The sequence below is a fragment of the Dermacentor andersoni genome, chromosome 2 (genome assembly GCF_023375885.2).
Source record: "Dermacentor andersoni chromosome 2, qqDerAnde1_hic_scaffold, whole genome shotgun sequence".
In the NCBI taxonomy this organism is placed as follows: domain Eukaryota; kingdom Metazoa; phylum Arthropoda; class Arachnida; order Ixodida; family Ixodidae; genus Dermacentor; species Dermacentor andersoni.
The window spans coordinates 187915957-187943111 of NC_092815.1; the positions used below are offsets into that span (position 1 = coordinate 187915957).

The 27155-nt window shown below is 46.5% G+C and overlaps 2 protein-coding genes across 2 annotated transcripts in view; one reads left to right on the top strand and one right to left on the bottom strand.

The window, feature by feature from the left end:
- The first annotated feature begins 1065 nt into the window (after positions 1–1065).
- Positions 1066–4863, top strand: LOC126540326 (isocitrate dehydrogenase [NADP] cytoplasmic-like). Its single transcript, XM_050187119.3, has 2 exons — positions 1066–2638; positions 4017–4863. Exons 1-2 carry the CDS (start codon positions 2141–2143, stop codon positions 4770–4772), a joined length of 1254 nt encoding a protein of 417 aa, XP_050043076.1. The 5' UTR covers positions 1066–2140; the 3' UTR covers positions 4773–4863.
- Positions 4864–18527: 13664 nt separating this feature from the next.
- Positions 18528–27155, bottom strand: part of LOC126540322 (protocadherin-15-like) — a 296148-nt gene continuing 287520 nt past the window's right edge. Inside the window, exon 16 of the mRNA XM_050187115.3 lies at positions 18528–20215. Coding sequence (XP_050043072.1) covers positions 20129–20215 — 87 coding nt within the window. The 3' untranslated portion in view covers positions 18528–20128. The remainder of the gene's footprint in view (positions 20216–27155) is intronic.

A 27155-nucleotide genomic window follows, 5' to 3' on the forward strand; every position in this document is an offset into this window, starting at 1 on the left:
TCCCGACGCTGTGAATATGCCCAACGAAGTAAGATCTAAGATTTACATACACCGGATGCTACAACTACAACGAAGGACGAAGACGAGCCAGGAGTAAAGCTCTGCTCGCCAGTGCCCGCTTGAACAAGGGCCGAACATGCTTCGTAGACGCTGCTTCGTACGTTCAAGAAGAAGCCTCAGTGGTCATCAACTGCGATTCTAAAGTCCTTAGCTACGCTACCATCCACACTTCTAGTTCCAGTGTTGCAGAGCAAGTTGCTATTGCTCTTGCACTGACGAACAGTGTACATGACACGATTTATTCTGATTCCAAGGCCGCTGTCAGGGCCATTCAGATGGGAATGGTGGCTTCCCAGGCCCTACGTGTCATTCAAATTGCTAAAGACATCAAACATCACTCTTTGGCCTGGTTCCCTGCGCACCTTGGAACCATTGAGGGTGCCTCGATCAACCCCAACGAGGAGGCGCACTCGGCTGCACGAGGTTTGACTGACCGAGCGCTGGGTAACGCGTTCCCTTCTGGGGGACCCGAGCCTCTCTGCTCGTACAACGAGATTTGCAAACATAATTATCTGTCAAGAAGACTCCTGCCTTAGCCGCACTCCTCGCTGTGCAGGACCCAGGCAGTCACTCTCAAACTTCTGCAAACAAGCACTTACCCGAGCCCCGCGGCGCTGCACACGATGTACCCCGAACGGTTCCCAAGCCCCGACTGCCCTCTGTGTGGTGATTACGTGGACTTCGAGCATGTTCTGTGGGGCTGCACCTCTGCCGGTCCCCCTTTCACCAAAGAGGTAATGACGAAGCTCGTTAGGGCCCAGGACCAGACCTCTCAAATCCTGGCACTCCAGAGGGCTCGCGAGAGGGCCGTCAGGTTTCACCCGATGGTCCCCGAGTGGGCCTAGCCAGGTGACGTCGAGTTTGCTCACGTCTATTGTGGACCAAATAAAGTTGCTTCACTCACTCACTCACTCACTCACTCACTCACTCACTCACTCACTCACTCACTCACTCACTCACTCACTCACTCACTCACTCACTCACTCACTCACTCACTCACTCACTCACTCACTCACTCACTCATCTCGGAATAGTTTGTTCCTGGCGACGGAACGTTGCTACGTTGAGCAAATGCATCAACGTGTATATGGTTTTCTATTTTCTGAGAAGTGAAATGGCTCCGAAACGCCTTTTATGTCCTATCAATTCTTTCTGATAGTGAAGACAGCGACCTTTCCGGGAGTGACGACGATCCCGAGTGTAACTCCGTTTCGATTCAGTATGTGTGCAAGATGTTTTCTGGACGAATTTCCTTTTTTTTTTTCAAAAAGATATGGTGCATCGGCAAGCTACGTGTCGCGTTGTCACGGGCGTACCCTTACGTCTGCTTCTATGTTTAAAATTTTGACGATAACGCGAAAACACTGCATTGTTTCCTGGCGGCACGGGAATCTGCATGACGTACTGCTCGAAGTGTGGGAACCACCTGTGCTGCAGGAGCAACAACAATTGCTTCTTTTTGTTCCACTCTAAAACATGAGTGCACCAATGATTGTCACGTGCATAAACATCTGAGTATGAATAGCACTAAGTCTATCTTTCACCTTCAACTTCTTCTTCATTTGCATGTTGTTGCAAATGCGCGACGTACCCTATTTCTGCATATTCAAACCACAGAAATCCGCTAAAGTACAGCTACTGTTTGCTTCCCTGCAACTCCATGAATAATATTATGAGGAAACAAATAGTTGTGCAGTAAAGGGTAGAACATGCATTGTATCTGTAATCATATGCTCACCTGCTATTGTCTCGACATGGGACTGGTAGAATTGAAAATAAATAAATAAATAAATAAATAAATCAGTTGTAGTGATTCAGTCAACAAACTTACAATGGGCCGATGTACATGTCAAGTGGTTAACGCGAATGTATGCTACCATGTTAAATGTAATGTTAAACATAAAAACTTCTTTTTCTTTTTCTCTCTCTTTCTGCCACGTGAGCCACGCTCAGCTCGTGCTGGCGAGCACGATCTGCCGCGAGACGAACGCGCTCGCTTTTGCAGCAGGCTGCCGATCTCTCTGCCCAGCGAGCATCGACCCAGCCCCGCCGCCATACGACCGGCTGTCCATCGCGCCCCATGGAGAAGCTCAAGTGCGGGCCCGTGGTCGAGATGCGGGGCGACGACATGGCGCGCGTCGTCTGGGACCTGGTCCGCGAGAAGCTCATCGTGCCGTACGTGGACGCCGACCTGAGGGTGTTCGACCTGTCGATCGAGCACCGTAACCAGACCAACGACACGGTCACCCTGGAGGCCACCCAGGCGCTGAGGACGCACAACGTGGGCGTCAAGTGCGCCACCATCACGGCCGAGAAGGACGTGCTCGAGAAGTACCACCTGAAGCGCATGTGGATGTCGCCCAACGCCGCCATCCGCAACGCGCTGGGCGGCGCCGTCTTCCGGGAGCCCATCGTGTGCCGCAACATCCCGCCGCTCGTGAAGCAGTGGCGCAAGCCCATCATCATCGCGCGCCACGCGTTCGGCGACCAGTACAACTGCAAGGACTTCGTGGTGCCCGGACCCGGCACGCTGCAGATCAACTACTCGCCCACCATCGGAGCCCCCTACCACCTTGACGTAAGCGACGGCAGATTTCATAAGTAGCAGATGTACGGGCACTTAAAGCGCTCCTCACCGGGTTTGGGTATTTGCAAACAAATAAGCGCTGCCAGTGCGTAGATCGCGCACCGGCTATTGTGCCTGCGAAGTAATAAAATGCAGTGCACAATGCCACATCTGTATGAAAATGTGCGCGCACTTGCTCTTGAGGGTGCCCCAATTCCTGCCAGATAATCAAACGCATAATCGGCGTTACTTCAGTGGCACTGCGTTCAACGTCACGGATGATGGCACGTGGCCTGGGTAACCGATCCAATGAAGAACGCTAAAAACCGTCCCTGGAAGAGCGCAGCGCAGCAAGAAGGCAAGAAGAAAAAGAGTAAGCGAATACTTAAATGTGACGCGGTTCCTCGGCCCCAATATGGGACAAGGCAGGGAGGCGGAAAATGCAATTAAGGGGTTTTGCCTGCCAAAACCTGATGGTGAGGCACGTGGAAGTCTGGACCACCTGGAGTTCTGTAACGTGCACCTAAATCTAAGCACATGGGTGTTCTCGCATTTCGCCCCCACCGAAATGCGGCCACCGTGGCCAGGATTCGATCCCGCGACCTCGTGCTCAGCAGCCCAGCACGATAGCCACTAAGTAACCACGGCGGGCAATGGCAGCGAAGGAATGTCGCTTGCGGGCGCTAGACGAGGAAAAAGCTGAAAGCGTAGTTTGGCTGTGAATCTCGCCCCCTGGCAGCATGACGACGCGCGCCGTTTCATTTTATCCCATCTGCTCTAACGATGAACCAACTTGAAAAATCCTTGCGCTAGAACACTACCTAGACGGCACTTAACCACTTTCAGTGTATAACTGCAGTTTCCGGTGGGACCTGGTGAGGCGTCCTTCTAGGTCAAATAAGCTTCGTGTCTATGTCGAAAACCGAAAAGGCGTCTTTGGAAGAGCATATCCGAGGCTTCACTGACCAGTGGGTTATCTGTGTTCACAAACAATTATTATGTATATTGCGACTTTTTGGCTTTATTTACGCAGTCGGATCAAACATGCTGTCCGAATATACTCCGTCAAAAGACTTTGAAAAGTGTAGACTGCAAAAATGGGTAGCATATGTACAGTTGTAACAAAGTGAAATAAATATACGGTAATTTCCTAAAATATAGTGCTCTCATTATATTATTGACGGTTTGTGTTGATGCAATTGTTGACACGTGTAAAGGAACACCGTATATTCTTCGCAGCTTGTAATAATAAAAAAGATGATTTTGCTACATTCTCGATGTCCCTGAATCGCGCGAAGATTCATGTGCGTGTTGGCTGCCTCAATTTTGTCGCTTCACTCTTACAAAGTAAGTTGCATTTCTAACTGATTCTTCGTTCCATTCGCAACAGATTTACGACTTCGACGACACGCTGGGAGTGGCGGCCGCCATGTGCAACACGGACCGCTCCATCACTGAGTTCGCGTACTGCTGCTTCCAGTTCGCGCTGCAGCGCGGCTACCCGCTGTTCCTGAGCACCAAGGAGACCATCATGAAGAAGTATGACGGCCGCTTCAAGGGCATATTCGAGATGCTCTACCAGAAGAAGTACAAGAGCCGCTACATGGAGAAGGGCATCTTCTTCCAGCACCGGCTCATGGACGACATGGTGGCGCGCTCGCTGCGCATGGAGGGCGGCTTCGTGTGGGCCTGCAAGAACTACGACGGCGACATCCAGTCGGACTTCATCGCGCAGGGCTTCGGCTCGCTGGGGCTCATGACGAGCGTGCTCATCTGCCCCGATAACAAGACGACGATGACCGAGGCGGCGCACGGCACCGTCACCAAGCACTACCGGCGCCACACCGCGGGGCTGGAGACCTCCACCAACGCGCTGTCCTCGGTGTACACCTGGACCAAGGGGCTCGCGCATCGGGGTAAGCTCGACGGCGACGCCAAGCTCATCGCGTTCGCCAGGTGTCTGGAGCGGGTCTGCCTCGACACAGTCGAGTCGGGCTTCATGACCAAGGACCTGGCGTCGTGCGTCAAGGGGTTCGGCAAGGTCGACCGGAGGGACTACCTCAACACCTTCGAATTCGTGGACAAGCTGGCGCAGCAGCTGGACGTTAGGTTCAAGGAGCTGTTCACGGAAGAACCACGGGTATAGGCTGCGTTTCACTCAGGGAGTCGATAGGACATTAAATTCATCTAATGGCGAGAAGGCTCTGTTACCGTGTTTCGTTCCTACCAGAAGGATAGCTGGAACTAAACGCTGTAATTGCACCTTAATACAATGCCTGGCTCGTTCAATCCTGCATGAAGGTATAGGCAGTTGCAAGTCGCAAACGCATGATAGGTAGGATCTCCCCCCAAGAGTTTATTTTTTAAATTTGGTACACACTATCATGCTACTCATTTTGCACTGGCTCAAACTTACAGCATTACTGCGATAGAGTTGCAGTTCTATATCACTTAATGTGACGAAGCCTAGCACTTGGGCCCGTGCTTCTCGGATGCTTGATGAGATAAAAGAGCGTAACATGTAGATTTCGTATTCCGCTAACACGCTGTGGAAACTAACACGAGGCCCCTGTGCAGGTATCGGCCATTGACTGGGCAGCATGAGCAAAGCGTATTCAAAGCGGAGCTGTTTTTTACCTATTCCGCCAACTTTGCGACTGCTGGCTGTCGGCTGTTGTCTTGTACGATTGGCCGGCACCATGTATAATGAAAAGTCGAATCGGCCCGCTATGGTAGATAATGCACGTAAGTGCGGACGTGAACTCCAACAAACACACCGTTGTCGTCGGTTCATCACCGTTATTACAGCGAAACTATGGCTAGGATCCCGGGATTCTTTCGCATCCGTCGACAGAAAACTATCATCAATGTCTGATACCCCGTAAGCACTAAGCACTCGTACCCCAGTAACAAAAAGCAAAAAAAAAAATGCAATGGCTCATAACCCCTGCCATATAGGCAGAGGCTAAAAGCATTCAGGGAAGAAGCGAGAAATGGGGGGGGGGGGGGGGGGCGAGGGGGGGCTTACATTCTTTGGAATCACGCACACAGCAAACAGAACATTTTGTCGAAAACTGTCATCATCAATGACTCATACCCCCGTAACCAATGGCTCATACCCCTTAAGGCAGAGGCTACAAGGACTCGGCAAAGGAAAGCGAATAGTGCACACATTCGTTGGAATCAGGCATACAACACACAGAATAGCTTAAGTTTCAACAAAAGACCAAGCTCAACACAAGCATCCGAACGATAAAATTGACGATAAGGCGCTCGTGATAGCAATGCGAAGCTCCCCGCATACGTTTCCCGGCAAATATTACTGTTGCGCAAGCTGCCGCGGTGACGTCAGCTTGCAGCGTGAGGTGGGACGTTCCTTGCAACACCGCTATGGGCCGCGGCGTGGTGTCAAAATTACCATTACTCTAAGATAGCACTACTATACCATTACTCTGAAATCATAAAGCACTGCATATTCCCTTCAGCAGTTGTAGTGGACACGGATTTGGCCTCCACATGGTGACCTTAGGAGTGACTGTGTAGTTGTGAGGTCTGTGTCTGATTTGTATGATTTATGTATTTTAAGTGTCGCTACGGTGGAGCAATCGCCGGCAGCTACTGCAAGGCTAATCCCACCAGTAGCCTACAACCACTCAACTCAACTCAACAGCTTCACCGGACATCCACTTTCGCAGGGCCCGGATGGCGAGTCTTTTTCATTGTGATTTTACTTCATTGTCATGCCGTCGTCATCGTTCTGCCGTCTTCATTCTGTCATCACTGCGTCGTCATTTAGTTATCATGGCGCCGTCATCCCGCCGCGACCACTCCGTCGTAGTCATTCTACCCTCATCATGCCGTCGCCGTCATTCCATCATCAGCATCATACAATTGCTGTCATTGCTCCGTCGTCATATCATCGCCGTCATTGCGTCGTCGTCATACAGTCATTGTCATGCCTTCGTATTCATGCAATCGTTGTCGTGCAGTCATGGTTGTACGTTCCACCGTCGTGACACCGTTGTCGTCATTCCTTCTTCATTCCATCGTCGTCACACAATTGGAGTCATACCGTCGCCGTCGTGCAGCCGTGGTCGTTCGATCGTCGACACACCGTTCTCGTCATTCCCTCATTGTCGTAATGCCATTGTCGTCATACGGTCGTCGTCATAACACTGTGGCTGCACGTTCCATCATCGTCATTACAGCATATCGCTATCCTAGTGACGTCATTCCAGCATCGCAGTTGCATTGTTGTCTTACCGTCGTCGTCACACGTTCGTCATAATTCCGTCGTGATAACAGTTTTCTCATCCCATTGTCGTCGTGTCTTGCTGTCGTCGTCGTTAAACCATTATCGAACGTCATTCTATCATCATCATGCGTAGGAACCGCATATTCGAGCGCCACAAGTTTTCGTTGGGTGATATGTTTAGCAGTGAAATCTCTCCAACTTGCTCATGTATTCTATACTTGCCAATGCTCGCTAACAAAAACAGCGTTCTTCGCCAACACCAATAAAGCATCGCTTAAACCAATTGCCACTGCGAGTGTGCTCCACACATCTTATATATGAAACCTTTGAACGAGAAAAGAAACGTGTGAAATTGACGAGCGCGTATACTAGCATGAGCGAAACGAGAAACAAATAAAAAAAACAGTACAGGCAAAGCAGCAGAGAAAATAAAAGGCACCAAAATAATGTGAGATTCCGCATGCTTACAGTTCAAACCAGTTTGAGAGTTTATGAATATCCTCCGAGACACACCATATGCATTTATTTATGAACAAAATGCATATCTTTAGTACACGTGGGCACGTTTGCATACCTCACAAATTGCATTAGCACACTTATTGGCCCTACGAAATGTACATACTCGGGAGGTCGCTCCGTAGGAAAGTTCTGGATTGTGCATCGTTATCTTAATTCGCATATATTTTTACTAGTAACTCTAAATTGATGCACACACCCCTTCGCTAAGGCTTGAAATTAATGGAATTAAATTAAATTATGGGGTTTTACGTGCCAAAACCACTTTCTGATTATGAAGCACGCCATAGTGGAGGACTCCGGAAATTTCGACCACCTGGGGTTCTTTAACGTGCACCTAAACCTAAGTACACGGGTGTTTTCGCATTTCGCCTCCATCGAAATGCGGCCACCGTGGCCGGGATTCGATCCCGTGACCTCGTGCTCAGCAGCCTAAATTAATGGAATTAGTCACTTCATTAATTTCAAGCGTGCGAATATTCGAAGGGGTAGACGAATATTCATAGTGTCGAATATGAATTGAAGATTACACACTAACTATTCGTATTCCTATTTGAAAAGTAAGTATTCGTTATTTTCGAATATTCGAAAATAACTAAATATTTTGCAACAATTTATTATCAAAGCCTCTGTCTGCTGAACAATGTATCGCAAATTATCAGAAGTGAAGCAACGACAAATGTCTTTGAACCAACGCTGATACAAAATGGGTCATGCCAACTTTGTTTGCGGTTTCACAGCGGAAGCCTACATGGCGACCGTGATTTATGTTTGTAGTTTGCCTTATAGTGTCTTTGGAAGTTAGTCGTGCATGTAGCAGTTTTGCGTTAAAACCAGTGATATTTTTCTCGCAACTGGTCCGTTTACATGCTTTTATGGCACACAAGTCCTTAAGCCGCCTCTTTTATTATTTTTCTGCAACTTCTGTTCTCATTTTTTTTTTTGTGACCATTTATTTAACGTTTTCGGAAAGCTAGTCGTACAGGAGCCATTGATTCTTGAAAAGGTTGCTTGCAATCAGGCTCTAAATATATTCAGAGGCTATTCATGCAGTTTTTTTAATGAGAATTTCAAGTTACGTATGCTACCCGCAAACCTGAGCGATGGCGTATATATCACGATACCGGTAGAAGTGTTGCAAACTTTTTTAAAGATAACGTTCAATGGAAATGGTAGTGTACGTTTCTTCATTTTTTTTTTTCTCGCGAATGCTTTGTTAAGTCTCCTGACGCCATACGCCTAATTTAATGTGTGATATGCGTGCGTTCCATTCGCTTTATTTACCTTTAGTCGCCTTGTTTTAAAGCTCAGGAAGCTGAGTGCATTAGCTGTACGTTACAGCAATTGTTTTTGTATTGTACCTCTTCTCCAATATGTACCATTCTTCAGTATGGCTATTGGCGGCAGGCCACCATTCTGCCTTCACAGGAGTGCGTGCAACTGTGGATAACCGCCTGTTTATTGCCCTTTTCAACCACTTTTGAAAATAAAGAAGCTCGTACAATAAGTTTGCGTTCTTGTACAGACTTTCCTTATATTTGTACCGCGTTTCTCCCCAAGTACATGCCTACGTCATGGCTGGCTGGCCCCCAGCGTCGTTATTCTGTCGATAGACGAGCGAAGCCAACTAATCGAAAACGAAAGCCAAGGCAGAGACACTTTTCTGCTCACTGCAATCGAAGTCGTATCGGAACATTGTAAGTTAGAAAAGTCTTATAATATAAAGAAAGTGTACTGCATTTCAGTGCTAATAAAAAAAAACAAGAACCACGAACCCTAGTAGAAGGTAACGAGATAGGTCAATGAATCATCTTCATATTTTTGCCGCCTGGGGCCCCAAAGGTAATTTTTCGGGATTTTTGTAGAATAATTAAGAATATAAGTTGTGGAGTCTGGTAAAAAATAATCTGAGCATCTCCAAGCGACGGCAAGCAACATTACCTTGGTTCGGTCCAGCTACGCGGCCTTTGTATATTTTTGAAGTTTCGCTCAAGTTACGCCGGCAATATCATTACTAATATGGATGAGATAGTTGAAGTGGCTGAGGAGTTCTGTAGAAACTTATACAATACCAGTGGCACCCATGACGATAACGGGAGATACAATAGTCTAGAGGAATTTTACATCCCACAAGTAACGCCGGAAGAAGTAAAGTAAGCCTTGGGAGCTATGCAAAGGGGGAAGGCGGCTGGGGAGGATCAGGTAACAGCAGATTTGTTGAAGGATGGTGGGCAGATTGTTCTAGAAAAACTGGCCACGCTGTATACGCAATGTATCATGACCTCGAGCGTACCGGAATCCTGGAATAAGAGCGCCAACACAATCCTAATCCATAAAAAAGGGGATGCCAAAGACTTGAAAAATTATAGACCGATCAGCTTACTGTCCGTTGCCTACAAAGTATTTACTAAGGTAATGGCAAATAAAATCAGGAACACCTTAGACTCCTGTCAACCAAAGGACCAGGCAGGATTTCGTAAAGGCTACTCAACAATAGACCATATTCACACTATCAGTCAGGTGCTAGAGAAATGTGCGGAATATAGCCAACCCTTATATATAGTTTTCATTGATTACGAGAAAGCGTTTGATTCAGTCGAAACCTCAGCAGTCATGGAGGCATTACGGAATCAGGGTGTAGACGAGCCATATGTAAAAATACTGAAAGATATCTATACGGCTCCACAGCCACCGTAGTCCTCCATAAAGAAAGCAACAAAATCCCAATAAAGAAAGGCGTCAGGCAGGGAGATACGCTCTCTCCAATGCGATTCACAGCGTGTTTACAGGAGGTATTCACAGACCTGGATTGGGAAGAATTGGAGATAAGAGCTAATGGAGAATACCTTAGTAATTTGCGATTCGCTGATGATATTGCCTTGCTTAGTAACTCAGGGGACCAATTGCAATGCATGATCACTGACCTGGAGAGGCAAAGCAGAAGGGTGGGTCTAAAAATTAATCTGCAGAAAACTAAAGTAATGTTTAACAGTCTCGGGAAGAGAACAGCAGTTTACGATAGGTAGCGAGACACTGGAAGCGGTAAGGGAATGGATCTACTTAGGGCAGGTAGTGACCGCGGATCCGCATCATGAGACTGAAATAATCAGAAGAATAAGAATGGGCTGGGGTGCGTTTGGCAGGCATTCTCAGATCATGAACAGCAGGTTGCCATTATCCCTCAAGGGAAAAGTGTATAACAGCTGTGTCTTACCAGTACTCACGTGCGGGGCAGAAATCTGGAGGCTTGCGAAAAGGGTTTTACTTAAATTGAGGACGACGCAACGAGCTATGGAAAGAAGAATGATGGGTGTAACGTTCAAGGGACACCAAAGGTTACTACAAAGTCAAGTTAAAGTGATTAAGCAACGCTCTAGAACGTCTAAGGCGTCAGTATAATCGCGAACAGAGCTTTAGTAACCGAGAAATTAAGGTAAATGCATAACATGATTTGAGACCCCCCAGCGACATTCCGGTACTAGCCCGATGACGATGGCACTCCTCATCATAATTTACGTCACTAGTACTCAACTACTCGTATTAAAAAGATAATTTCATTAGATTATAAGACGGAGGAAAATGCTGCTTGTCGATTCTAGGAAACAATAACATTTTGACGTTACCCTTCAGTAGGGTCGAAAGGTTTCGTTTTCGCTCGACTCTGCGCGCTCGACTGTGCGCCGCGCGCGCTTTGGAGTTTCAGTTGTTTCGTTATCGCATCGTGCTGCGCTGGTTCTGCTGGCTCGCGAAACTTGCATTTGGAACAAGCAGCGAGAATGCCACGTCCATGTGATGTCGTGGGATGCGCGAACGGTCCGCGGAGCTTGGCCAAGGACAGTTGCAGCGGTGAATCCAACGTTACTTATCACTGTGTGCCAACGAGTGAACCTCTCCGTTCGAAGTGGTTAAGTGCCGTACCTCTGCCACAGCGCATTGGCAAAGAGCCGAAAAATCCCATAGTGTGCTCGCTGTACTTTCGTCCCGAGGATTACGAGTTCAACGCCTACTTACTGAAGTCGTGTGGAGTGCCTTTCAAAGCGATGCTTTCCCGTTGCGCGGTCCCGTCGGTCTTGCTTGCATTCTCCGAAGCGAAAGAACAACTGCAGGTAGAAGACGGGGCGGTGAGTGCGGCATTTGGTTTTCACGAAGGAAAAGCTGCAAATGTGCGAATATGTACAGCCATGACATACAGTTGCCGTCGTAGTAGTACGCAACGACGCCGACAGCGCGAGCCCTCAGCAGCAGGTCACGCTCATCAGGGCTTAAATCGCTGAAGTCGAGCCCAGCATCGCGAGGCAATGTGTCGTCAGGGTCGTCCATTGCAACGAGCGTCAAAGTTGGCGTCATAAAATAAAGGACCAGGTTATCGTCTCGCGCTTTCCCTTCCGCTAGTAACCACAGTTCCGCTTTCGCGCTGCTGTCAGCTCTGTCTTGGCTCTGTTTCTGGCCGCGCGTTTCCGTTTTGCGCAAACTATGAGACCATGACGTCACCACTCCTGGCGGGTGATTTGAACGGCGCTAGAGGTGCGCGGACGCTTCAGAAAGCATTTTTCTCTTAAAATAAATCTCTTCTTCGCATGAAACAAGCGTTTCGAGGTTTCTGAGATGGTATTTCAACAGTCCACGTTGACTTAATATTAAGCTTTAGTGTCCCTTTAAGGGATAACAAAAGAGCAGATTGGGTGAGGGAACAAACGCGAGTTAATGACATCTTAGTTGAAATTAAGAAAAAGAAATGGGCATGGGCAGGGCATGTAATGAGGAGGGAAGATAACCGATGGTCATTAAGGGTTATACGGACTGGAATCCAAGGGAAAGGAAGCTTAGCAGGGGGCCTCAGTCAGTTAGGTGGGCGGATGAGATTAAGAAGTTTGCAGGAACAACATGGCCACAATTAGCAGATGACCGGGGTAGTTGGAGAAGTATGGGAGAGGCCTTTGCCCTGCAGTGGGCGCAACCAGGCTAATGATGATGATGACGACGTGGGAAACCCTGCATATTGCTTCACGCTACGCTGTATATGCACCATTCTTAGGAAGGGCCCATGGCAGTCGTCCTTGTGAAAAAGGAGGGATGGAAATTACACAGCATACCTCAGCGATTTGTAGTGATGTATAAAGAAATATAGGCTGAAGGCGCTTTATCAAATAATGCAGGATAAACTTAAGATTGATAAGCTCAAATATCTACACGCTCCAGGCAAAAGAAACCCGCGAACTAACCACGACTACGTCATAAAGCCACACCGCACAAACAGTGATACATATCGATACTCATTTTTCCCGGATGCGATAGAAATGTGGAACCAATTGCCAAACGCTATTGTTAGCCTAAAGGATGTCACCGACTTTGAAAATGCTTCTGAGGCGTATATACGGGAGTTTTCAATTTAGTGTTGAAGTGCCAAGTGATATGTGCGACTTGATGTTCATTGTACGTATTTTGATAAATGTCAGAAGTGCACTGAACATCATTAAAGTGAACATCCTATTCACTGTGAATTGACAACTGTTAAGCTACTTTACGTACATTGGCATTGTCCATATTTGATGTATGTTATTGTATTGTCCTCTCTGTTATGACCCTATATGAGGGTTGACAGTATTAATAAATAATAAAATAAATAAATAAATAAATAAATAAATAAATAATTTTTTTCGGCTCTGAACCGCTTTACTGTGGCAGCAGCATTTTTCCTACCTGGAAACAGCCATCTCGTTCGCATACATATACTTGCTTGTTCCTCAAATGATTGCGGTCACCCAGCACGGGAGGAAGGGCAAGAAGCCAGCAGTTATAGAGTGCCTAAAAGGAGGAGAAGAGGGGCTGAGGCTGACGGGCTGAAAAGAGGGGCTGAGTGCATTCATTAATTGAAGGTGAGATATTAAAATAAGATATGACATATTTGAAATGAAATTTCGTCTATAAATTTTGGGACAATAAAGAAGTTATGCTGGGGGTCGGGTGTGAGTTAATTTTACTTGAGATGCACACTATTTTGTTTTTGTACGATATCACGAATCCAAAATATATGCACAAACTTCAGCACTCCCAGGTTCCCCCGGTTTAAGTAGACTAGTCTTACTGCGTTAAAATGTATTCATTCACAAAAACCTTATGTTCACAAGTATACGGTAAGTTTGATGATATTCTTCTTCGAAGAAGTTCAATTTTCTAATTTAAAATTATTGATTGAGACAGTGTTGCTGCATCGTGCTTATCTTTTGTTTATTTTGTTTCTCATCGTCGTCTTCGATGTTTTCGACGTTTTTCACCAGCGGCCTGATTCTTCGCACATTCTCCAATCTGGGCATGGGCCATGTTCGAGGCTCATCATAAATGTCATGCCAGGGACCATGTCATGTGTTCCTTTATTATTTGTCCCATTCCCGCGCCGTTTGCAATATTGTGTCATGTATGCCTTGTTCGTGCCGTCAACGCTGTCATCACGGTCACGATGAGGAAGTATTGCGCACCAACACACCGGCAAGTTCTCAAGAACGAGTTTTATGATAGACACCACCGCACTCAAAGCCTGGCTCACCCTGCACAAATTACCAAGTGTTCTTGTTGTATGATAGCGCGTCCTACTTCGAAAGTGCGTATTTCTGCATTGACACGAGCAGGAATTTCAGTCGTCGTGATATGACTGGTAGGTACTGTTTCAGTTGTGGTGGTGTAGGCACTGCTCTAAGCGCTTAATTAGAAATATCGGCGCCATTTGCCCACTAGGAGGAGGATTGTCGCTTGCTGCAGGCGGGCCTCTGGCCTTGCAAAAGTTACCGGCAATTGCTCCGCCCGAGCGGCTACTGTCTAACGCGTTCGTATGTAATGCCATATGTTTTACAGCAACGAGGCGTTCCACCTCCATTATGAAAGCGCTGAATATCGCGCGATGTTATATATTAACCGGTCTGCCGCGGCTCAGTGCGAGCCACCGTTTCCTTCCACCCCCAACAGCATAGGCCTGCAAAGCGCACCTAACATTTCGTCGTCCACTACTTCTGGCGCCCGCTGTCGCGCATCTGTGCCCTGGTGAGCTGATACCAGCAAAACCAACGAGTCTTTAAGTTATCGCTCTCGACTATCCATGCATTTAAATGTAGTTTTGTAGAAAGAAAGTGGCTTTTCCCACGCACTTCCGCTTTTGTTATGTCGGGGCAGACCGGTGAATACGCCAAATACCGACGTATACATTGTTCCAAACTGCGCAGCCTGAGAGAGAGAGAGAGAGAGAGAGAGAGAAATTTATTTACAGAAAGGCAGAGAGGTCGGCCTGAGCTATAACTTGCTCTGGCCTGCTACTCTATACACTGGGGAAAAGGGCCGGGGAAGGAAAGGGCTAATGAATGATGATCGTATAAGGAAGAGATGCGTATATACAAATTCACAGAGTTGTGGCATCTCTAAAGCCGTGTGTCCAGCCCAGTGGCTTGGAGAAAAGCTATAGAGGCTCTTGTTACCAGGGCTGCGCTGTTTGCATTAGGCCAAGGACCTAAAAGAAACTTGTCTGATAGCGGTCTCTTATGGATCGTTGCAATGGAAGAGACAAGTTTCTGTCGTTCTTGCGCCTACGCGGGACACACGCAAAATATATGTTCAAGTGTTTCTGGCACCTCACAGTATTCACAGTTTGGGATAGTATCACGGGCACCTATCCGGTGTTTATAACGGTTGGTGAATGCGACACCAAGGCGAATCCGATGCACCATGCTCGTGTGTCTTCTTTTGAACTTGTTAGGGATACGAAATTTCATTTCTTGGTCCCATTTGTGTAATCGCTTGTGTCGTCGATCTGGTTAGATCCAGTGTTCCAACGTACGGTTGCGTATTACGCGACGAAGTAGGGCGTTTGTGTCTGTTCGTGAGAACGGAATTCGTACTTCACAAGCATTATCTAAAGCAGTTTTCGCTTCAGCGTCTGCCTGTTCGTTCCCGATCACGCCACAGTGTGAGGGCATCCATTGAAAGGTGACATTGTGGCCATTTCTAGTTGCGTGTTCGAGACGCTCTGTAATTTCTATAGCTATGGAATAATACGGGCCCCGTCTGAGGACACAGTCAATCGTTTGAAGAGCTGGCTTGCATTCGCAGAATATCGTCCATGCGTGAGGAGGCTCCTCAGAGAGAAATCGAAGTGCCTCCCGGATAGCAACAAGTTCTGCGGCAGTTGATGTTGAGCTATGGTCTAGTTTAAACCGCCGAGCGATGATCTTATGTGGAATGACGAAGGCTGCAGTGGAGGCATATGGTGTGACAGAGCCATCGGTATACACGTGTACAGTATGCCCGTACTCTGCAGAAATGTGCAACAGGGTCAGTTGCCTGAGGCCAATAGATGCAACAGATGAATTTTTTACTAGTTCCAGGGGTCTGCAATGTAACGACAGGTTTAAGCTGAACCCACGGGGGTATTCTCGGAATACAGGCGGGAGAAAATCCTGACTGCAGAACACTCTGATGGTGCGATATAGTCCTGAAAGGCTGGAACCTGGATGGGTGGCCGGGAGCGATGACAGAGGATGGTGCATGTGTCGGGTCAACACGCGAAGGTACATTCGAAGAGGCTCGAAGAGCGAGTATACCCCAATAGGACAACCACGAGCTGCCGCTATTGTTCCATTGGTTAATGTGCATCGTGGGAGACCCAAACATGTGCGCAATGCTTGAGCTTGAATGCTCTCCAGCGCGCGCACACAGATAAGTCCCATGATTGACAGCGCCGGCATGCTGTACCGTATATACCCTACGAATAGTGCTTGGTACAATTGGAGTAATGACGACTCCGAGGGGCCCCATCTTGTTTCTGAAACGACGCGAAGGACGTGAACAAAACTCTTCAGCTTTGACTTCAGTGCGGCGACGTGTTTTGACCAAGATAATCCCCGGTCTATGACTAAGCCAAGGAATCTGTGGTGTGTAACCGTAGGTATCGCTACTCCGTTAACGATTGTCGGATATCTGGTCATTTGTTTTCGCGTGAATGTAATCTCGGAACATTTTTCTGTTGACAGTTGGAGGCCTTGACGCCGCAGATACATAGTTGTGATTGTCACTGCACGTTGGAGCCTAGCACGCATTTGGGGACGGGTGGCTCCAGATGCCCATATGCATATGTCGTCCGCATATGTGCTAATCTTCACTGTGCTAGGAAGTTCAGATGCAAGGCCAATCAATGCAACATTGAAAAGAGTTGGACTGAGAGCTCCCCCTTGTGGAACACCTCGATGTATATGATACTTACTGTCTGGTGTCGCCATCACTTGTCGACATACACACCGTGCGGCCACTGAGGTAGCTAACAATCCACCCATATAGCCGGCCACCGACGTCTAAATCTTCCAGTGCATCAAGGATTGCATAATTGAGTACATTGTCGTATGCACCCTTAATATCCAGAAAAACAGCTCCAACTAACCGACGGCGACTTCTTTCCTGTTCAACAGTGGATACCAAGTCGATAACACCGTCAATGGAAGAACGGTCTCTTCTAAATCCGTGCATAAAATCAGGAAAGCAATTATTTTCCTCTAGAAACCATTCCAGCTTTGACAAGACCATTCTTTCCATTAATTTGCCTACGCAACTGGCTAAGGCGATCGGTCTGTATGAGCGAAGCTCGTTAGGGCACTTCCCCGGTTTAAGCAGCGCTACAACGCGACTGCATTTCCTGCATTTGTTATAAAGTCTAAGCACATTACGCCGTATGTCGCCCGTGACGCATGGATGACCTGCACCGGGATACGTTCAACGCAGGCGTAATGCGGAGGTTATGGGTCCGGCTCCCACTGTCTTCCGTTCACTTTCATTTCCCTTTTCTTTATAATTTTCATGATTTCAATTTCAACCACAGCTAATTTCCCCCGATGCTTTGCTTGCCTTCATTGACTGTTGGCTTGATATGGTAATGATTAACAAAATATCGGTCCCCTCAGTTTCCCTTCTCTCGTTCATTCATGGCGTAGGTCTCGAATCTGGCAGCATTGATGCCATTAGGTAGCATACGAGGTTTGGTTTAGCCACGTGCTTACTCTCCTAAGTGCACGTGTTCGGTGACGCCATCAGGCAATAAAGGATGTTGCACATCCGTCCCCCATGGCTCTGAGTCGCGCTGGCTAACACTCCCAAGGCTAGATTTAGTAAACATAAACACCGAAGTAGTGGATGAATTGATAACCGTCGCCGTAGCACAACTGCTAGTGCGAACGCACGCCTAATACGGAGGTTGTCAGTTCGGCTGCCACTGGCGGCAGGTTATCTTTTCGTTCACTTTCATTTCCATTTTCTCTATTATTTTCTGAATTTCGATTCCATTCAGAGCTAATTTTCCCGATGCTTTCCTTGGCTTCATTGACTGTTGGCTCCACATGGTCACGATTAATATATATGTACTTTCTGGCTGAATTAGCTTGTCTGATTTTTCTTCCTCTTCCTTATAACAAGTGACGGTCCGCCTCCGCCTTGCTCAAGCTCTGCCATGAAGTGACCATTCTCGCCTGGTGGGAAGCTGGGGGTTGGTTTACTCACTGTGGTATCGGAAAACGTCACAGCAAATGCAGTATGTCACCGGCAACTCCACAACGTTACAGTGTTATACGAGGGAACGGTGATAAGTGAACTGAATCCTTAACTATATGTAGCAATTTGCTACCGAATGCGGGTCAGTCATTCGCAATTTAAGAAAGAACGTCAGAGACGGCACAGATAGTGAAATATGTAACTTTTTGCAAAGTCTTAGAATGAGACCGAAGAAAGTAGTCTGTATGCTCCTGGCGTGCAAAAGACACCCACCATTGCAGAGGCATTAACGGGGCGAATAAGGGTTCGGTGGTGCGTATTGGTAGTGGCGTTCTCTCAGTGGTAGGTAAGAAGTCCACTGGAAGGAGGTGAGGATAATCCGTTGCTTAATCCCCTTTCGAACGAACTCTCCGCAGTATTTCGCATGTGTTTATCGCTGCGGCCTGTCTTCCTCGTTCACATGCCTACCACGATTGACCATCCGTGCTCTTTGATGAACGATTGAGGCGTGTGCTGGTGAACCACACACACTGTGAGTAGCAATTGCTGCAGTCCCCGGAATATTCCATATTAATGCGGATATTGAGATAGAGCACACTTTATTACCATCTGTACAAGAAAACACATAATTTTATTTCCAGGTGTTTCATCGTTACAGTCGCCGCTGCTTTGCGTCTTCCTTTATAAAAATGAAACGTATAAAAAGAACTATACAAATACATTACAAAAATATTGGCATTGGAAACGCGCTAGGAAAATACGCATTATACTGTTGTCGAGAGTGCAAGGCAAGACACGTTTGTATTCACTCTTTAAGGCATTCTGGCAAGAAGAAATCCCGCAGTAGGCTCGACACAATACTATAACAATATGTACAAAATATAAAGTTCACATCTTGTTTCCGTTTTAGTCTATATACAAAATTGCGTAGTCCACATCTCAGCTATCGTTTCTTTGGTGCATAGAAAAGCTGCAATGCCGGTCGTTACAAAGCATTTCAGAAGCAAGAGCGTCAGTGCAGTCCTGGTGGCTTTGCTGACCGGTCGTGGTGAAACTTGCAACCGTCTGACAGTTCAGAAGCGCACTCTTTCCTTCCCCCCCCCCCTTTTTTTTTGGCATAGCCCACCATGCGAAATGCACAGATCGAAAGGCGGAGGAATCGTAGCGCTTTGTTCTTGGCACTTGACGAACTTTGCGTCGACAGCAACGTGGTGAACAGCGATGAAGTGCATATAGCATCGCTATGAGTGTAATTTCTTATGCTTACTTCGGTTAATTTAGATGTCTTGGTTTGCTGAAGCATAGCCATTCGTATTTGCGTTGTTTGCTGTTACACAGGTCACAATATTCCAATTTTCTAAGCGTTAGTTCTGGCATCTGTTAGTAGTGGAAAGCCGTTTTTCTGTGAGCTTCAGGTTCTCAACGACAGCACTGTGATCTCGATATTGCAGAAGCAAAAAAAAAAAAGAACCTTGCTTTCCAGTGCTTACGGATAAGTTAAGTGTTCCTTCTGGTCTTGACTTTGGGACAGATATTTCATGCAATCATTTCCTTGTGACAAGTGGGCACAACGAGCAGAAATCACTGAGCAGAAATGCTTCAGAGCCTAACTTTCATCACGGCAGCACAACAGCAGGTCGCTTGTTGAACGTTCCTTAGCTGCAAAAGAAAGTTGCAGAACACATTACCGAACCACTCTCACGACTCGCTGGGTTCCAGTGTGGAAGTCTTGCACCAACAATAGTACACGTGTCCTTCACAAACCCTGACTTCTTTTTCTCTCTCTCTCTTCTTGGGGGGCGGTCTTCTGCGCAACTGTATGCTTGGAAGGACACTTGCTGCATCATGCATTACAAGCGTCTTTGATGGCTACACTCACAACAACAGTCTCGTGGTAAAAAAAAAACTAAAAAAAACTGCGTGACTTGTGTCCCTTTCAGTTCCATGGCTTGCACTACACGCACTCCGATGCCGCACTCCAAACGTTGACGCACAACGCCGCTCGGGTGTCCGGTGCTTGAGAGGAAGACATACCACTGTCGCCAAGTTGCGGAGACGGGAAGGCACTGACGGCTTGGCGTGTTGCAGACTTATCACAACGACTTTGCTCCTCGCACGTGCGTGCCCGAACTGCGCGGTCCCTTGAACCTGCGGCGACCTCGCTCTCGTGCGAGGGACTTGAGGGAGGAGGATGCATTTCAGTGCTGTTTGACCTAGAAGTACACTGTGAGTTCGTTGTGGTCGGGGGACTGGTTGCCGCCTGTCAGCGGCGCTACACTGACGTCAGGGTCCAGCGCCGTCTGAAATGAAGGAGGCAGACAAGAACTGTGAGAGAAGTAACACGTTCCCCTTCAATGCGTACAAAAAAAAAAAATTGTGCGGACTACACTCTAAAAAAATTACATCCCTTCGGGCTTATTTCGTCAGCAGACTATAATTATCTCTCTTACTCTTGTTTCCTTTCTTTAACACTGCGCGTTCGCTACTTTCCTGTCAAGAATGCTGGTACGTATATGCTGTTCCTGACCTGAAACTTAGATACCGGGCGCGCAGCGTTATAGAAAGGAAAGCCATGCAAGATGCTGACAGTTATTGCTTGCGGAAAAGATGAGCCTCAAAGGATGCCACAGTTTCTCACACTGCAAAGCTTGACGATTTCAGAATCAGAGAAAGTGCTCTCTTGAAGAGCTTACTTAAATGGACGCTAAACAGAAACAACAAATCCGTTAGACTTACAAAGTTTTCTTTCAAAACTCCCTGCTTGTTAATTTCGCGACGATAGTTTGATTATCAAATGAGAAAATGAAAGGCAAGGAGTTCCATCCTTATTTAAAATTTTTGCGCCGATACCTCCGCGCCGGTACATTAGTGGGACACCACGGATTTTTAAGCATTCATTTTATCGTATTTGGCCCGCGTTGGCTCAGTAAAAGGTTCTCAAAACTTGCCCTGTTCAATCGCTGGCTTCTTTGGAACAACACACCCGCCGTGGTTGCTCAGTGGCTATGGTGTTGGGCTGCTGAGCACGAGGTCGCGGGATCGAATCCCGGCCACGGCGGCCGCATTTCGATGGAGGCGAAATGCGAAAACACCCGTGTACTTAGATTTAGGTGCACGTTAAAGAACCCCAGGTGGTCGAAATTTCCGGAGTCCTCCACTACGGCGTGCCTCATAATCAGCAAGTGGTTTTGGCACGTTAAACCCCATAATTTAATTTTTTTTCCTTTGGAACACAATGCCAGCCCATTTTTACCAATAAACGATTAATTATAGGCCCTTTAAGACGCCATCAAAATACATGACGTCACGACTAGCTGGTGCGAGAACTTCAAGGCGACGTCGCCACCAGTCTATCCTATTTACGTCTTTTCTGTCTTACGAAGCCTCCTCTAACGGTATGAGCGGCGTTCTTGGCCATTCCAGAAGGGTGGTTCACTAATGCAGTCAAAATCACTTTTTTAGTGTCCACGTTGTGGGAACTTGAGTGTACCAAGACTAACCAACGTAACGATTCAGGGGCCGTGCTCTTAAGACTTCTCTTATACCTATGAGCATTTCCTCGCTGGCTGCCATTCGAGCACCTGCCACTCACGGAATAACAAAGGGCGCCGTAACCACACGATCACCGCGGCTATGGCCGGTAGCAGACATCCCTTACGCACTGAATGCTTTGTCAATGCGCACGCAGATATGTTGCAGAGATACGTTCAGCCCCATCACAACCTTTGACATGAAGGTGGACGAATATTTGGCGCGAAAACTGTCATAAACGATGAGAAGAAAGAAGTCAGCATGCGCAGTGCATGAGCTGACGTTCGAACGGCTGCGTGTTTCGGTGCCTGTGACAAGCCCCGTGGACTCGTTCGGTTCTCCGCCCGGTGTGCCCAAGCTGGAACTTGCTTGGTGGTTTGGCTGAGTTTTGGGTGGATTTGACCTAGTTATCTCAGTTATCTAATTTTTGTAGGACTTATTTCGTGATTGAATCAGCACTGATGTCTAAAAACTCTCCTGGGCAAGGGCCCAGCCCTTGGTCAGCCTCCCTTTCTCCTGATGATTTGCCTTTGCAATCTTTCTTCCGCAGCGGTGTTAGCAGCATCCCTGTCGCGCTGGTGCCCTCGAACGGTGGATTCATCCGGCTGAACAACCCACAAGCTGTTCAGGCCGAGCTCCAAGCCATGACGCAGCATTTCCAGATGATAAGCGATGTCCGGCAATTTGGAAGAGGTGGGATAGTTTGTAGGTCATCAGATTCGACCTGTGTTGCAGACCTCTTAAAGTGTAAGACTTTCGCATCTGTCCCGGTGAGTGCGTTCATTCCTCCTCATCTAGCATGCACTAAAGGCATTGTCCGGGGCGTAGACTCTCAATTGAGCCCAACTGAGACTCTGGAGAAACTGTCTGATGCTGGCGTGATAGCTGTATACCGATGTAACCGACTCGTAAACGGGGAAAAAGTTGCCACAGGATCGGTTATTGCTACGTTTGCTGGCATGTCCTGCCCATCTGAACTAAAAGTGTGGCCACTTATTTTTAGAGTGGAACCTCTCGCTTCGCGTCCACTTCAGTGTCGAAACTGTTGGCGTTTTGGCCATAGTGCAGGAGGCTGCAAATCAAATGGACGCTGTCGCGCCTGTGGTGCCGATCATTCCCCCAATGAATGCACAGCTGAAACCGAGACGTGCTGCCTATGTGGAGGAAACCATGCGGCTGACTATGGAAGCTGCTCGGCTAGAGCTAACGAAATACAGTTACTAGAGATAATTGACAGGCGACGATGTTCGCGGCGAGAAGCTATTGCAGTCGTCAAGGAAAGAGCCTTTGGATACGCTGGCGTCACTGCGAGGCAATCTACTTTCCATGAAGACAACTTGCCTAAACTTATTGAATCAGCAGTAGAAAAAGCAATGACAAAGGCTATGCAACATATTGTCACAAGTGTTACCGAATGTATTTCACAAGTGTTTACTGCGCAGATGGCACAGCTGTTGCAAACAGCTGCCGCACCAATCACCAAATCGATTGTTTGTGCTGCAGAACAGGTAGCCAGTTCAGTCCTAGCGCCGAGTACCACATCGGACCCAACATTTGTAGGATCCGATCCTTGTTCTTCGCGTCAGTCAGACTCGCAGGTCGACATGGAAACGGGTCACGATATCAGGCCGCAAAAGCGAACTGGGTCTCCAGTAACTACTTCTTGTCCTTATACCAAAAACAAAAAGGGTAATCCTATTTCTCATTCTGGCATCCAAGAAAGTTCATTGCAACGATAGTCGCTGAATATCAATTAGATCATCACCATAGCTTTTTTAAAAGTGCTACAGTGGAACTGTCGTTCCTTGTTCTCTGCTTCAACAGACTTAAATTACTTAACAACTGAACTTAATCCTGACGTCATAATCTTACAAGAAACCTGGCTTACTCCTGAGAAAAATTTTCATTTTAAAGATTTTCGATCTTTTCGATTAGATCGCCTTTCACTAGGAGGTGGTTTAATGATTTTGGTATCGTCTAAATTCTGTCATAAGGCGAAAATAGCTTTCAGGTTAATGTCTCCAGAATGTGAAATTTTGGCAGTGCACCTTAGCATCCCAGGCTACCGTTCATTTTCTATTATAGATGCTTATTTCTCTACGGGCGTACACAGTACATACCAATTGGATAGTGCGCTTGCCAGCTGCAAAAATGAAGTCGTCCTTGCTGGTGACTTCAACTCGCATCACGTGTCATGGGGTTACAAAACAGATGCATGTGGGACACGTCTATGGGACTGGACCATAGATAAAAATCTTTCATGCCTTAATGTCAGACGACCTACTTTTATCCGTGGGCAATCTCGCTCAGTGTTAGATTTGACGTTTTCTAGCACAAGCGTCGCCGTGACATCTTGGACTACGATTGATTTCGGTACAAACAGTGATCATCTTCCGGTATACTTTGAAATTGCATGCCCTTTAACATCAGTTGATCGACACGACAGAATATTTGTGAATTGCAAAAAATTTAAAGACTGCTTGCGCTCCACCATTGCATCATTAACTAATAGTAATAACGAAAAAACTGGCTTGAATATTTGTTCAGCGTTACAGATGTCCCGACAAAAGTCTGAATTTGTAATTCAGACCGCTAAGCGTTCCCCATCTAGTCCTTGGTGGAACAGTGAGTGCACACGAGTTTATCGAAGAAGGAAAGCTGCTTGGGAAAAACTTCTACATAATCAGAGCCCACAAAATTGGAAAGATTATCAATTTATTTCGGCAACCTTCAAACGTGCTATTAAACACGCAAAAGATGAGTACGATAAAAACCATTTCGATTATCTATCTAAATCCAAAAACAAACGTGCTTTATTTAATTACCTTCGGTTTAGAAACAGACTCCCAATGAGCGTTAATGTAGACTCAATCGTCTATACCTCACAGGAAATGCAGGAGTCCTTAGAGCTATTGGCTAAAGGATTGGAGAGCCGGTTCGCAACGCGCCTTCAAGCTTCTGTTTTTACTCCTGCATTATCGGACTACAAAGAGATATCCTATTCGGAAGTAGCACAAGTTATGTTACGGTTGCCAACTACAGCGCCTGGCCCGGACGGAATAACAAATGCAATGTTGAAGATTTTCTTTCAAGAAGCTCCACGTGAGCTTCTGAACTTGGTAAACTACTCTGTTAGCAATGCATAGATTCCACAAGAATGGAAGATCGCCAAAATTGTTCCGTTACTTAAGAAGCAAGGGGCAGGGTACACTATCGACAACATCAGACCAATTGCGTTGACATCAAACATAGTGAAACTTATTGAAAGAGTGCTTCTCGGACACATAATAGAGTTTATTGACGAAAATCAATTGTTGAGTCCTTGCCAAATTGGATTTCGATCTGGCTATTCAATATGGCACGCGCATGTAGACCTTGAAAGTCGAATTAACATCGCCAGACAGAAAAAGCAATACGCGGCTTTAGTTACCTTAGATATATGTAAAGCCTATGACAGCATTGAACATACAATTTTAACGAATCGGTTACAGAGCCATTGCTTTCCAGGCTATATTGTAGCATGGGTGCATGAATTTTTAAAAGACAGGGAATTCTATTGTTTTCGAAGCGGCTATTCTTCTAGAAAACATAAGCAAACAAGAGGTGTGCCTCAGGGATCGGTACTCTCACCAGTATTATTTAATATTTTACTGAGCAGAATCCCCGTTCACCCAGGAGTCAGTACCTACGTTTATGCTGATGACATTGCCTTTTCTGGTATGGCCAGTGACATATACTCTCTTTACGAAATTTTGCAGTCGTATCTAAGGGAACTGGAACACTGGCTGGATAGCTTACACTTAAACCTGAATGCTAATAAGTGTGCTATACTTGTTTTTCCAGTTAAAGACCCAGTATACATATCGCTGAACTACCATCTCGAAGATAACCCACAAGTAGAGTCACTAAAGTACCTTGGAGTTATTTACAACGGAAATCTTAACTGGCGGCCACATATTGAATATATTGCGACAAAAGGAGCTCGTACAATGGGCATTTTGCGCAAGTTAAGCAATCGAAGAACAGGTATGCGCAGAAAATCCCTCTTGATGGTATATAAAATGTACGTTCGTCCGGTGTTAGAATTTGGATGTGTTTTATTCTCAGGTGTTCCATCATACAAGCTTCGGCCGCTAGTTTTGTTAGAACGAGAGGCACTACGTCTGTGCTTAGGCCTTCCAAAATACGTTGCAAATGCCGTATTATACATGGAAGCAAGAATCCCACCCATATTATGCCGATTTCACCTTCTGACCGTTCAGACCTTCTTAAGGCTATAAGAATCACCATTTAACCGTCCTCAAATTATTTTCATTTCCGATCCAGAATCATTCTTTCCTGTTCATTGGCCCAGGTTTCATAGACCACAGATTATATTTGTGCAAACATTACTTGAACCACCAAATGTGCAAATTCGTGATGTGCTTCCTAATAATACGCATTCAAGTTACCCAGAGATCAGGTTCGATGACATTTTCCCGAACTACGCGAAACTACTCCCTTACGGCATCTTAAACGCCATGTTGCAAGACCACCTAAGCACCCTAGAAACAAACATTATCATTGCAACAGATGCCTCACAGTGTGAGGAAAAAGCTGGCATTAGAATATTTTGTCCTGCGCTCGACTGGTCTTTTTCTTTAAGATTGCCTGATTTTGTGCCTATTTTTCTGGCCGAGTTGTTAACAGTAATCCTAGCTTTACGTAAATTAGACCAAATGATTACAACGGCTGCAATTCTTACGGACTCCCTTTCTGTATGCTCTTGCCTTACCGCTACTAATGAGTCACCCATGCTAAAACTCTTCCACTTACTAGTTCCTGCCCATGTGCAATGCATTCATTTGATTTGGGTGCCTGGTCATAAAGGTTTGCTTTTTAATGAAACTGCCGATTCACTGGCACATGCATCACTATCCGGCCCTGTTCTTCCTATTCTACCAGTGACAGCACAGATCACGGCGGCAAGATTTCGGATGAGATCAATTAGATTAGCCTTATCAAACCCACATTTGACAGCTTCTCCAGAGTATAAACACCTGGCATTTCCCTGGCATAGCGAATCTTGTTACACAAAGATGCTTGAGGTCTGCCTCACCAAATTACGCTGCCGCATTCCCTCCCTAAATTTCTATTTACACAGGTCGGGTTTGGTTCCCTCTCCCCTCTGTTCTTTTTGTGAGGAGGAGGAGACGTTACAGCACTTTCTTCTATCTTGTCGCCGCTTTGCTGCGTTAAGAAAAAGATTGTTGGAGATACCTTTTCGAAGAATTGGCCTGGACTTGACACAACCTGCAATTCTTTCGTTCGGGGCGTCCACATTGGGATTCAGCCACAGGGATGCATGCTTCGCTGTCCAAACATTCCTTACAGAATCTAAACGAATGCCCTGCTAAATTCAATTTTTTTATCACTTTTAAATTAATTATTACTCATTCAACAGCACCTTCCTGATTTTATTTTAGCCGGTAATTCAACCCTATTCAATGCTATTCCCATAGATATTAGGAAATTTATGCTCTATATAATTTTGTAATAATCCACCCATTTCTTGGCCAATCCCCCATCGTGGGTAGGAGCCACACGTGCCACAGGCTACAACAACAACAACAACAACAACAACAACAAGGAAGGCGTACTAGAAGATATATCTGGCAATTTTTTTTCCCGGAGCTTCTGTGGCAAAGGTAAAGAAATTGGCACTTGTTC